Source organism: Ruditapes philippinarum, unplaced genomic scaffold (assembly GCF_026571515.1).
Source record: "Ruditapes philippinarum isolate M1 unplaced genomic scaffold, ASM2657151v2 ctg126_1_1_1_1, whole genome shotgun sequence".
NCBI classification, from domain to species: Eukaryota; Metazoa; Mollusca; class Bivalvia; order Venerida; family Veneridae; genus Ruditapes; species Ruditapes philippinarum.
In genome coordinates this window covers 837,081-851,764 of record NW_026858637.1, presented here as the reverse complement: position 1 = coordinate 851,764, position 14,684 = coordinate 837,081, and the positions used below count along the sequence as shown (strand labels likewise).

The window sequence follows — 14,684 nt, the reverse complement described above, 5'->3', positions numbered from 1 at the left end:
TTTCCTTTTGCTTGATCTTCTGGTTATCTGTGACAGTGGAGTACAAACAATCATTTTTTCCCGCTTAACACTAGGGGGCTCTGGTGGTGGTAGCGTCAGATCTATCCTTTTGTTAACTATTTGTGGTTTGAATGGATGAAGACCAAACCTTTGGAACACATTCTTCAAGTTTCCCTCTACAACTGCTTCATTATATGCTTTACTTGCCACTACACAAATGTTGGAATGAAGAGATCTTTCTAATTCATTCTCTATACGCATAAATTCTTCACATTCTTCACCAAACCTTTGTTCAATTTCACCAAAAATTCCCCTATTCATCTGTACAAGACACTGAGATCCACTAGGTGGTATTGGAAATAGGTGAACATTCTGTGCTTTGTACATTTCAACCAGAGTTGGTGACATGTGTGATCTAAAACCATCATACAGTACCAAGATAGCCTCTGAATTGTCTTTACGCTCTATAAACTTCAGGAAATGATTCTCAAGATACAGTTGAAATACGTTACAATTAGTAGTTCCATCATCACTACACGTAGCACCGGTTCCCGGAGAACAATCTTCAATAGATTCTGAGCTCACAGTCTTCCCAGGAAATATGAAGAATGCTGGTAAACGTGCACCAGATGCATTACCACTTGCAATGATAGTCATGCTTGGATCTATACCTTTTTGGTACTTTTCCCATTTCATATTATTCCTCCAAGAATACATTGATGGTGTACTTTTATGAAGATCTATGAGCACTTCATCCACAATGAAAATAGAATCTGGTTTATTCATCAGATTATGCTGGTTCATCAGCTCCTGTAATGTCAGGAAGTATCTGCTGAGACTATCGGCTGATGTCGCCTTTTCAAACTGTTTCTTCGTACCTGATGCTCTACTTGTCTCTAGATTTGGCCATCTTTCAAGAAACTTATAATACCACTGATGTGTAAGACCATCACTTGGTTCCCTTTTGCCAAGTAGAATTGCATAATCAGAGGCAAGATTGATCACATCAGTTCTAGAGAATGAATATCCAAAACTAGACATCAATTGAAAGTAGTCTACAAGTTTCCCTTCCTCTGCAAGTCCAAGTACAGGTGGTGGGCCTGATCGCTTTATGGATATTTTCACTTTTCCTTTAACTCTATCTCTTAAGGTTGCTTCGGGAACACCGCATGCATCAGCAGCAGTCTGGACAGCATACCCTTTTTCTTTCACTAAATGATAAGCTCTTGCAAGGTCTTCAACTGAGTATGATCTGTATTTTCTACCACGACTTTTCTGAAAGTATAAAGAAAATTAATGTCAACAAACACAAGATATCAGAAGGACACAGAAATAATTTACCTGCTTTTAAGGTTGCATCTGGTATTTCCAAGTAAATATGAATACGTATAGGATAAAAACCACTCTTTAAAATCATATAAAACCAGCATAAAATCAATTGAACTTGAGAAATTTTGTATTTATAATTATGCTTACAATATGCTTCCAACACTGTTTTAGATTAAAGATGGAACTAAACATGTAAAGGTAAAATAATTATAATTAATGTGCTTTAGATGATCACTTACCTCTACAATACAGTCAGGATTGTGCAAGCATGTGATCTTCTAAAACATCCGACCATATATATAAACAGCTAGTTAATCATGCACAGTTCTACTTGCTAGCTAATTCTTCATTTCATACTATCTGCATTGAGAGCAATCATGTCTACATAAAAATAGTCATTAAAAAAAATGTTTATCATTGAGTGATAATTGAGATTTATAAAAATAACGTAAAATATGATAATTTTAACAGCAAAAAACACAGCCAGAAATCAGCAAATGTTTTAAGAATAAACATTATAATCACCGAATATCTGCTATAAAATAAGCCAAAAAATCCTTGTATGCACAAATGTATGATTCCTTTATAAAATGAATTCTTTTTAAAAATAGTTAAATATATCTAATTTTTTTTTTAAATTATAAAAATAAATTTATAAGTATAATATGGTAATATAAAATAGAAGAATATGTTTTTTATTATCTATTTTTAATTTATTTGTTAAAATCTAAAATATATTTCCATCTACATAAATTTATATTCTGCAAAATCATAAATGAAGCTTTTCCTTGAGCCTAATGCCTATAGAAAGATGTGGAAGGTGACTGACATATTCCTTTGAATACGTTATTAATGCCCCTTTTTAAAACATATATCTATAGTCCAGTCTATGCGAAAAATTTTACTGGACCAAAAGTCTTTATTGGTATAGCATTTTGAGTCAGCACTCAAAAGTTTGTGTATATAAAGAAAATTATATTATCAACAAAGAACTATGTGAAGTTATCTTTTTTACTACAAACAAAATATGAACATAAATATCGCTATACCTGTATTCAATGGATTTTGCAATTTAAACTTTAATTCCATACAGAATATATACTAGCAAAATGAGAAGGTAAATTTCAGCAAAAGTCTGGCATAAGAATGTAAACAGAATTATATATATCGGTAATTTAGTGAAGTTGACAGATTAATTGTTCAATGATTTTGGCAGCTGCCAGTGCATTATGCTTCAAAAAATTCTTAACAATTAGTACATCTGGACAAAGTAAACTGAAAACCGAGAGAAGCATAAATGTAAAGTTTTACGTTTTACACACTTCTTAACAATTACTTTAGACTCGATAAATACTCTTGATCTATATATGTGAAAAATAATTGCAATCAAGTTTTTGTTTATCAACAGGGGAAATCATATTCACAAACAAAATAATTATCCCACTACAGGACTCGCATGACATGAGTATCCAAGTTTTGACTCAGGAAATGCATTCATTTGACCCGTGATAAAATCCGCCCGCAAATCAATTTGCAAAGCTGGAATTTTTCGCTATGCATCCCTTTCTTTCAATATGTCTATATATTATACCTGCCAGTATATAATTTTTCTAGAATTACCAGAGCTCCAGATAATTTTTTTGGCCAAGGGGTTTTTACCCCTCAAAATTTGGAGTGAGGGGTAAAATGCAAAATCTGAAAAACTTAAGGGGTAAAATCTGTCAAAAAAGCATTTTGCATTTTTTATAAACAAATTTAACTTATTGTTTTTGTTTGTTTGTATATTTTCTTTTTTTAGAAAAACCTTTACAAATAAGTTACTGATTCAATGTGAAACAATACAAAACATGCCCTGTAAAGTCAGACTTCCAGGGTATACTGAAACTCAAGTTTAGGATACACAGCAAAATTATAACTTTATATAAGGGCTTCCATTTTCAAAATTTGGAAGTCACATTATATAGGTAGAGAAGGAAAAGTATTAGATTTTCGGAATGCACAGGCCAAAATGAATGAGTAAATGACTCCCAAACTTCCACTAGTGGAAGCCCTGAAATTTTTTATTTTCTAGGAGTTAATAATTTTTCTTTCTTCATTTCTGTTGGCATGTACCTTATCATGTACTCCAGTTTGAACAATGAAAGTTGAAGTTAGAATGAAAGAATAATAAACAAGATTTTTTATCTTTCCTTAAAAAAAGTATTTGTCTGAGAGAAAATTGTCCTTAACTGGGTACGAAAATATTGAGTACAAAACTGCAGGTGAGAAACATGTATTTTGCTCAAACAACAAAAGTGAAAGAAATTAAAATATATTTTTTGCTTATATTGAGGCATAAGCATGTCAATCGATGCATACTATGTCAACTCCTACGATAATTATATAAATAATTTCACAGGTTGATCTACAGTTACATCCCTTCTGTACTTCCTGCTACTTTCGTTTTTAACATGCGTTGTCAGGGCCTTTTTACCCTTCTTTGCTGTAGCCGGTATTCGGCTACTTCCCCAAGCCAACTTACTACATTTTTCCCCAAAAAACAGTCTAAAATTCCCCTTCTTGCGAAGATTTTCCCCTTCAGAGAAATGTAAAATCGAAGAAAAAAACTTGTAAAAAAACTTTCTTGTTTAAAAATAGATCATTGTTTTTGTCCAATGAAAGCTAATTATTCAATTACCCACTAGAGGGATACCTCGATTCAATACAATAATATTGATGTTAACTCACTGTTTGCAACTTGGGAAAACCCCGCTGCCTTATTTTTATAGTGCACACGTGATTTTTTTACGACAATACGGCCAGGGCCAAAACACCATTTTTGGGGAAGGGGCCTCAGCCTTTTTCTTGGGGAAAATATGCATGATTTTGGCATACTTTGGGAAAAGGGGGTCTCAAATTTAACACAAACTTTTAACAAGTTCTTCAAAATAGGTAAGCAAAAGCACTGGAAAATATAAATAAGGCAGTAAAAATCCTTAATTCAACAACATCATTTAATTTTGTTCTAAATTCTATGGGAATTTTCAAAAGACTGGGGAATTTTGAGGACCAAACTGGGGAAAAAAAGAGGCTAGTTTGGTTGGGGAAGTAGCCTATATTCGGCCTCTACAAAGAAGGGTTTTTTGGCCCTGACGGCGACCGATTTACGATGTCGCAAATGTAAACAATGTCACAGAACAAGAAGAAAATACAATTGAGTGACATTTGTTATTGTTTATGAAAAAATTGGACAAATTGTTGACCTTCCTGTAAGTGCAAGAGAATCCAATACATGTATCCACTCGCAAGTTTGTGTGTCCGAGTAGCACAACATGCCCAAGTGTGGGAAATAGCGAGTCTAGCACAACAGTGCCAGTAATAGTGATATGGTGGGAACTGATAATAATGTTCCTTCTGAATCAAATCAAGAACCCTCACATGTCCTACGTAAATTTTCTATAATTAGGAAATATGAGTGCAAATAAAAAGTGGCAATAAATTGATATGCTAAAAAATCCCTTTAACTTATGTTAGACAGAAAGCTCCCAAAATAAAGTGTGTTTGGAGGAAAATATGCAAATATATTATGATATTTCCCCCAAATGTATGATTTAAATAAGTCTTTATTTATAGTAATAGTGGTTAAACTGCCAGTGGAAAATATATTTTTTTTCCCCAAAAGTATGAAAACTGCGCATTTTTTCCCCACAAAAAGGGCTAGGGCGCCTTCTCCAAAACTAGTGAAAAGGCCCTGGTTGTTGACAACAGAATTTTTAGTTTTCAATGCAGTAAAATGGACATATATTGTATTATTATGCTCAAAACATCCTCTTTCTAAATATCAAATGTTTACACTTCTATAGACCATTCTTAATATTCTACAGCTATTTTTAGAACATGAACCAGAACGAGGCGTAACTGGCAAGCTGATAAGCCAGTATAAGCTGTGCCTACAATGAACTATTGACTTATCTTTGGTTCCTAACATTAATTTCTCATTTGTAGAGTTATATATTAATATATTGTGTTCTGTTCTGTTCTATAAAGAATTCAATTATATTTGTGAGGTATCAATTAATGGTTTAAGAGGTGAGTAAGAGAAGAGATTTTTTTTACTTTCGGTTTCAATTTTGCTGTCATATACATATTTCCTAACACAATATAAGGTTTATAGATATAAATCTGTGGTGTCTTGTTTTATATAATCTCAGTTGTTCTGTTATTTATGGATTCTTGGTGCCAACATAATGGTAATTGCAAATTGAATCTTACAAATAAGCCCCTAATGACCTGTGGAAAATCTTTATCAGATGTGTATTGGGCAGATTTTATCAAACATGTATTGACTCAGTTGTAAAGACCGTTTACCATAGTATCTGAAATAAACTAATACCTAGCCAAACTCTATGTATACATGTCCTTTTTTAATTTAATTTGTACTTCCAGTACTACCAGCAGATAATGGTTGCGCAATATAATTAAGGGAAATGCCATAGGAAAAAAAAAACACAGAAAAAATGAATTTTCTTATTTATTTCAAAATTTTGATAAAAAGACTAAACTTTAATACTTCCTAATATGATATTGTTTTTCATTATGCTTTTTTTTTATTGAAATACCAATTTATATATACATATAAAAACAATATAATACATAAGACAGACTATTACATTTTGTCCATGATTGCACTATGGGTTCATTAAAATTAGGTAGTATACATGCTAGCTACTGTCCATCTTTGGTTGACAGAAATGAAACAGATGATTCTCTTTAATTCTTTTAGTTTTTGCTTCTTGCTGATCAGTCTCTCTCTCATTTTCTAGTGTAAATTTGTCTATTATACAAATGCTGAAATATTCGATGACACTTCGATCCCTGTCTGGAAGTGTCTTCCTTAATGTAAACCCTTTATCACCCATCACATCATCACCAGTTTCAAAAAGTTCAAGGAGATCTCAACATCTGACATGCATCCATGTAACAATGATACAAATGCAAACGTGTACATGTTCCTTTGTTATTTCAATACAAACTCAGCTGAGTTGCAGGGTCTTTACTTTTTTTGGTCTCCTCCAGTTCAAGTATCAGCCTATAAATATCATTTTCTTCCTGTGTTTCTGTAGACCCATAAGATGTAGATGGTTGGCAATTGGTACTTGTTGCATTATCTTCTTTATCTTCATTATGGACAATGCTGAAAGATATATATTATACCAAAACATATTATTTATTTAATATCAGTGAGAATTTAAATGATTTTTTTTATCTATAAGCCAATACATTTATTTAACATAAATAAGCATTATATTATATCTATTTAAATGAAATGATGAATATGGGAGTTAAATCAGTGACTTTATCATAAAATTTACCTATCAATGAGCATTTTCTTTGGTGAAAGATTTTTTCTTATAAGTGGCCTAATTAGAGTTGTTTGTTCAACCCAATTAAACACTGATGGAATATAACCATTTTTAAGTGGAGTCCAGTTGTAATCCTCAGTTTAAAATGTTTGGAACACACCACAGTAGATGCAGTGACCCTAAACTATACAACATATATTTATAATAAGGAATGGTATGGTAACTATTAGTCAGATTCAATCCTCTATTTGTAACATATATTTGAACTGATAATTTAATTTACAATTTACATTTTTAGTTTTAATTGTTATAACTGTTAGATTAAAAACAAGCAGTTCTCTCATTATGTATTCTAAATTTAAAAAATCTGTATTTTTACAAAAATATTATTCTGTTCATATATTGGTCAAAGTTTACAAAATATTATTTTTATGTGCTTACCTTTAACAATGACCCTTTATCCCTTCTTATCTTAGAAAGTTAGTCATCCATAATTTGTTGATGTTTTTTTTAATCTTTATCCTTTGGAACATGGTAAATCATATTTACCATCAGAATAGCACATAGGCACACACAAATGATAATTAGAACTTTTCTTTACTGGTCAGTGTGTTTACATTTGTGCCATTTAAACCTCGTTCTGGTTCTGGAATTCCAGGTATGCATATAATTTGAGAAGGGTCTATTCTTTCACGCTTAAATTTTGACATACAAGGGTATTTTCATTTTGTTGTGCATATCTTTGACGCACGAATTTTGAAAGTGATGCGTATTTTAGATTTTCTATGCATATTTTACGCTTATACGCACGCTATCTGGAGCTCTGAATTACATTTTTTTACACTATCCCAACACTGTGCTGGGTCCCTGTGGTGAAAAGTACTGAAATCTGGAATAGACCCAGGGTATATTACAATAACATGTGTAAGGTTCATTCCGTTAAATTTAATTTATTGTAATTAAGTTTATTCCTGTTATGTACAGAAGGGTCTAATCATTATGCTGGATATATTACCAAAAACGCAAGTGTTACCCCACCCACACAATAGCACGCTCCTCAAATTCCGCCATGATTTTCAAACCGAAACTGATGAAAATCGATGACGATTTTTTACAATATTACAACACAGACACGTACTTCAGGAACACCGCCATCGAGCTGGGTTGCCATATTTAGTAAAACCCCATCAAACTTTTCGTCGTCTGACATTTTATCAGGATATTTCACGCTAGAAATTTATGCAAGTTTTTTCTTGTCACCAGTTTTCACGATAATGTCTTAATTCGGTATTCTCTGATTTTATCGATCTCAGCAATCGCAACTTCTTGGCTCTTTCCGTCAAACTTCGGATCACAATAGTATGGGTACTGTATTTAGATAGGTGGCATTATGCTCATATTTTTCATAGTCAAGTTGATCTGAATTGACTATATATTTCAAAAGATTGACTGTTAAAATGGTGATTGACCAACAGTTTATATTGGAAAATGTGAAAGAAATGTAAAATTTAAATCTGCCTAAAATTTAAGAAGACTGCCTCACTTTTTATTAATTGAACGTCACCATGGTTACAGGTAAATTCTAATGGATATTTACCAAAAAATTGTCATGATCCATGCTTTGTTTATTGTTAATGTGAAATAATTTTTTATATCAAAAGGAATTGTGGCAAAATGAAAACTTATTTTGACTTTCACCTGTTAACTCATTTAAATACCCTTGGAGTGACATAATGCCCCTTTATTGACCGCTAAGCCTGTACGTGCTGTATAAAAATATGAAAAGTACATGTATACATGTACATCCCCGCGCAGAGGTGGGGGTGTATATTTTTGGGAGATCTTTAGATACACTTTAAATGTTAATTAAGTTTCAGTGCTCAATGTCTTTTGTTGAAATTTATATATGTTCTGCACATAATATGTTTTTTAATTATTATTTACAGTTCGGCAGAGACATATATATGAGCTGATTAAATTTATTACACCTGTTGTGTTTCAGGTGAATCTAAAGCAGGGACACATGTTTTAATGTGCATAAGCTGTTTTCTGGTAATTCCCTATTTTGTCGATTTGTTTTTTGTTTTTTTTTTTGTGTTTTTTTTTTTTTTAAATTGGACAGTTAATAAGACATTGAAAAATAAAATGGCCTTTGTATTAAATGCTCATGAATTAATGTGTTTCAATTGTTATATTTTATTTTACCCTCATGCATTTATGAGTGATATATAATCAATCTTACTAACACATATCTGGCACTTGTAAGAACTGGGATTTAGATATTAATTTCTTATCGAGACTAGTACATGTACTACAATTCAAGTATGGAAAAAAGTATCATACTTTTGTTCTTTTTAACGAGGATTGAAAATAAAATAAAAATAAGTAATTACTCTATTTAAGTTTACAAGAACAAAAAAATATATATACATTAAATTTTGTTTTCTTATTTCATTTTGCCATTCTTACCCTCTAACAGAGACTTTTACTACATTTTATTTAATATAGATAATATGAAGCTCCACTAAAGACAAAGGATTTGTTATTTACTAAAACATGTCTTTTATCTCTTTATCAGTTCAGATAACTAAAATTAGCAAATAAATAATAAACATGTGGTCCAATTAAGCCCTCTAGAATGTCACATGATGCCCTAGGGGTGGTATATGGTATTTTAAAAAGATACTAGTGATAATCTGATTAATATACAACTAGGGTGCCAAGTATTTTAAACCGTGGTTTACTGTCCATTTGAAACTGGTTGGATCTGGTTGAGTGTAGGACAAAAGCCCCCCCCTCCCCCGGACGAAAGCCCCCCCCCCGTCTTAAAATGAAAAGGTGGACAAAAGCCCCCCCCCCCATGAAATTTACACATAGGACAAAAGCCCCCATCAAAAATACAGGTAGGACAAAAGCCCCCCCCCCCATCTTTTTTCACACACACTGGTGCTCAAATTCATCTAATTTTACACAAACTTTTAAATAAAAATGAAAAGAATTTGTTTTAATGTTTATTTATAATGTATATATTGAAGTGATAACAAAGTATATGATAACAGATGAAATAATGCATGCATGCGATACTGAATTCATAGCTTTTCATATACACAACAAGGGTCAGAAGAGTAGTAATGTTTAATCACTTTTGTAAAGGGATCAAATTAATATCCTTAGCAATATGTCACCTACATGTGATGTCCATACATATCTTTTAAACACATAAAAAACACAACTTTAATACACTATATGTACATTTGATTGACCATGGGGGGGGGGCTTTTTGTCCTACCTTTACTTTTTAGGGGGGGGGGGGCTTTTGTCCTATGTGTAAATTTCATGGGGGGGGGCGGTGCTTTTGTTCACCATGTCATTTTTAGAAGGGGGGGGCGGCTTTTGTCCGTGGTGGGGGGGGGGCTTTTGTCCGTAATCCCGATCTGGTTTGATCATGCAGTAATGTGGCTTACGATCCATGTAAGAAAAATAAAAGTCAATGATAAAAACATTTTTTTAATAGCTTTATTTCATGCTTTCCAGTGTTTTATTGTAATATATCAGATGATTATATTCTGATAAACCACTAGTGAAATTTATAAAATATAATTTTCACTGTAGCCGGACTATATCTGAATGTGGATGAAAAGAAAATCATAACTAAATGGAATAACAGGCAGAAATAAATGCCGTCATGCGTAAATTTTGCTTCTTTAGGAAAAGAAAGTCGATGTCGTCATACATCATGTTAAAAATGTAACAAAATTAGAGAAATGTAACAGACCTATATTTCAAAATTAAAAATGTGACGTCATGATGTGATGACGTCACAAGGAAGAATGCGCGAAATATATTTCATTCGTTAACACCAGCTATTATATTTTCACTCGATGCTACCATGGCTACGCCACTCGTGAAAATATTGCGTCTGGTGTTCACTCAGTGAAATTATATTTCAATCTTACATGCAAAACAAACAAATATCCTCTATTTAATAAATATTTTGTCTAAGTATTTAATAAAGATTTTGTCAAACTATAATAAGTGGCATCTTCTTTGAGACACATTCATCCATTCTTTATCCCAAACACTTTAGAAAATACGCTATATTTTCTTCTTCCAAGCGGTCTATTTGAAGGGAATTTGGCAGATACATTAAATTAAATTTAATTTCTAAAAACTATCTAACATATGACGAAAATGTTATTACTGACAGAAAAAGTGATGGACATTATTTATACTCGAATTCTCAATATTCAAAGAATGATTGCCTATGCTATTTATTTTACATTTGGATCCACTATGCATGCAGGTTGTCTTTTCTGGATTAATGACCATATTATTGAGAGCGTACCATTCCTGTATTGAGCCTAGGATAATTTCCCGATTTATAACATACCCGGGCCGTGCCGCTTTTACGACTCCGTAGAAATGGTATTGCACGGCTGTGCATATATTTTGACGTGACTTCGACGTGTTAAATGTGAGCGTTATACTATAGGCGCGTCAATGTATTTTTTTCACTTTAATTAAACGGGCTATATTTGTTTGTATAAGCGGCACAGATGTGTGATAATATAGAAGTATCATATGTTTTATTGGAACGGACAAAAGTCGCCGCTTCTGTGCCTCTTGAGATATTTGAAATCCACCTTTTACCAAATACAAATGACTAGCTTCCATAATAAGATACTCCTATTTTAACCCGATAATTTTCAAATGAAGGTGATCTTCAACATTTCTTTTGATTTATCAATGATTCATCTGTTCTTCATTACTAGTTGGCAAGCAAATACATTTCCTTTCGCAATTTCCTGGACGTTGTGTCATATATATAGTGTATCTCATGAATAGTTGCACAAATAATTGAGATAAACAATAAGTGAAACAACTGATTCATTAAGAATAAATGAAATGGTATTTATATCAACATCAAAAATTGAAAGAGGAGGATGGAGTTGGAGGAGGTGGATTTTAGTAAACAGAAAGGCGAGAATCATTCCTCGCCAAAATTATTTCTTTGTGATAGATCTAATGTAATCATTGGTTAATTAACATCACATGATTTAAGTCTTGATATCGATTGGCTAAGACGTACTTGGCTAAAACCTGCCCCGTAACGGCTAAAAACCTGACCCGTAATATTCTGTACAGTAATGAGTATAGGACAGAACAATGACATAAATTATTTTATGTGGCATAAAATCTATTTTATGTATTGTCCAGGTCAAGCAAATATAACTGGCAAGACGAACTTGTTTGGTATGAGATAAAACACAACACTTAGGTTGAATGAAATAGGGCATTTATTAAATGCCATAAAAAATGACAAATGTTACATAATAACAAACATGACAAATGTTACATAATAACAAACATGGCATGTACATATTTGTATCGAAATAACCAAACTGGGAGGTAAAAACCGCCACAAAGGGAACTTCCGCCACCCAGGGAGACTTGACTAGGATGAGCTTGACTGTAATAAGGATTGAAACAGAGGGGCTAAATTTGCCGAAGTTACCATTAATTTAATCAAGTCATGTTAGGACAAAAATGTTACGACAAATCATATATCTAATGACAATATTATAATATGTGTAGAATTAATGTCTAACATTTAAATGGATCCTGACTTGTTCTTTAAATATATGTGGACTGCAGCCTTAAACTGTCAGGCACATTACAGGATATGCTATTGTAAACCAGCAACTGAGTTAATAGACCAAATAATTAGCTGTGAAAATACTTATAACAATTACATTATATATGTATTATTGAGACATCTGACAGAATGCATTATCCGGACTGTTTTCAACGTCTAAACTGATTGTAACAAATAGAGGTATGAATCAAATTTATAGTTTCAAACTATGTGTAATGGAAAATTGTTACAAGATATACTAGTCATCAATGACAATGAAACTAGAAAAAATTCTTTTTTAAATTAGAAATTAGGAATGGATTATTATTGTATCAGCAACCAGATATCCTTCAATGGTGACCAGCCAAAATTGCATGGCCATGGCTTCTAAGTTGCAGTCATCAAACTTAGCACAGGCCCCTAGCCTGTGAAACTAGTTCATGAAGTGAAAAATATACAAAAATTTAGTTAAATATATAGTAGTATGAATTCAAAACTGAATTTGGGCTAGTAGATTGTAAATTAAAATTTTAAATGCATAGACTGGAGTATGTCAACAGTGCGTGGCACCTTAGACATTTAAACATACACATCTCCTATGAAGGTATGTGACATTGAATTTCAGTTAGTATCTTCAATTTGCGTAAGTCCTAGCGGATATGCCAATTCTTTCGAATCATTTATTCGTTAAACCTTTAAAATGCATTAAACCAAAATAGATGTAAATGTCAATTTGTTCGCTATACATTTTTCCAATTATCAGTTAAGACCTAATGTAGAATTGAAATCAAAATTGTAAAATATCTAATTAAACCTTATTTATGCATTTGACCTAAATACATGTGAGTCTAACGTGTCTAATGTTAATTTGTTCATTATATGATTGTTGCATGAAAAATATAAATTAATGTATTAAGTAAGGATAAATAGAAAAAGTTTCTATACAAGACTAGACTCTTCCAAAAAATTATAAAGTGACAAGACCTTTGAACAAGATGTGAATGTAAACATTTCTACAATAATACATAAAAAACCTTCAGTACAAATGTACTTATAACATTTACATAAATCCATTCAACTAGTGATATTAATATCATGCAGTAGCATGAACACAATCTGAAATTATATGTATGATTAATTAAGAAACCTGCAGCCTTGTACTGTCAGATTTATAAAACCTTTATGAAGCCAAATTGTGCATATCTGCCACAAGATATACATGAATAGGAATACCGTCATACACATTATTATGGCACGAAAGAAATAAACTTCAGCCTTGCACCGTCAGCAAGGAGAAAAAACTGCAGCCTTGAACTGTCAGTTATTTGAAAGATTGTAATGACACTCAGTTTGCAGTAATTCACTGTTTTTTATATAATATCTAAAGAACTGCTGCCTTATACCGACAGATCATAAATTACCAAAATAAAAGTGGAAAACTGTAACCTACAGTATGTATAACGTACTGCAGCCTTTAACTGTCAGTAATTTAAAAGATTGTAATGGCACTCAGTTTGCTGAAATTCACTGCTTTTTCTATATATAAAGATCTGCTGCCTTATACCGACAGATCTTAAATTACGAAAAATTAAAGTGTAAAACTGTAACCTAGATTAATTAAAAACTTATGTATTTAAGACATGATGTGGAAATCTCCCGCGTCCTTTTATAAAGGCTGTCGTTCCTGACTAGATATTGGACATTTTTCTTGCGCGGGCTAGTAGGGTTCCCATACATGATTAATTTGAAAAAGAACTTCTGGCATGATGTAACAATGTATCTATGTACAATTAAAATCCAATTTCATATCAAAATTCAAATTAAAGCATCAGCCGTGCAGAATGGATAAAATAAACTAAACAAAGCTGACAAGACAGTACATAATTTGAGACTTGAAAACAAATTGCAAAGCATTTAAACTAAGCAATGCACACTATTAAAATTTATGAATGAAGGCAAATCGCGTCAACTAAGCAATGCCTAATACAGCAATGGTATGCTGAAATAATATCAAGGCGTGTAAACTAAGCCAAGCTGACCAGTACAGACAAACAAATGGCAAAGCGTGTCAACTAAGCAATGCCTAATACAGCAAGGGTATGCTGAATAATAGCAAGGCGTGTAAACTAAGCCAAGCCGACCAGTACAGACAAACAAATGGCAAAGCGTGTCAACTAAGCAATGCCTAATACAGCAATGGTATGCTGAAATAATAGCAAGGCGTGTAAACTAAGCCAAGCTGACCAGTACAGACAAACAAATGGCAAAGCGTGTCAACTAAGCAATGCCTAATACAGCAATGATATGCTGAAATAATAGCAAGGCGTGTAAACTAAGCCAAGCTGACAAGGACGTGTAAACTAAGTGCCTAAACTAAG

At 32.5% G+C, this 14,684-nt stretch overlaps 1 protein-coding gene across 1 annotated transcript in view; it reads right to left on the bottom strand.

Annotated features, from left to right (window-relative positions):
* The window catches only part of LOC132753805 (nuclear migration protein nudC-like), an 86,800-nt gene extending 78,814 nt beyond the window's left edge, over positions 1-7,986 (bottom strand). The window contains 1 exon segment of the mRNA XM_060744336.1: positions 7,810-7,986. Coding sequence (XP_060600319.1) covers positions 7,810-7,881 — 72 coding nt within the window. The 5' untranslated portion in view covers positions 7,882-7,986.
* Positions 7,987-14,684: the final 6,698 nt, after the last annotated feature.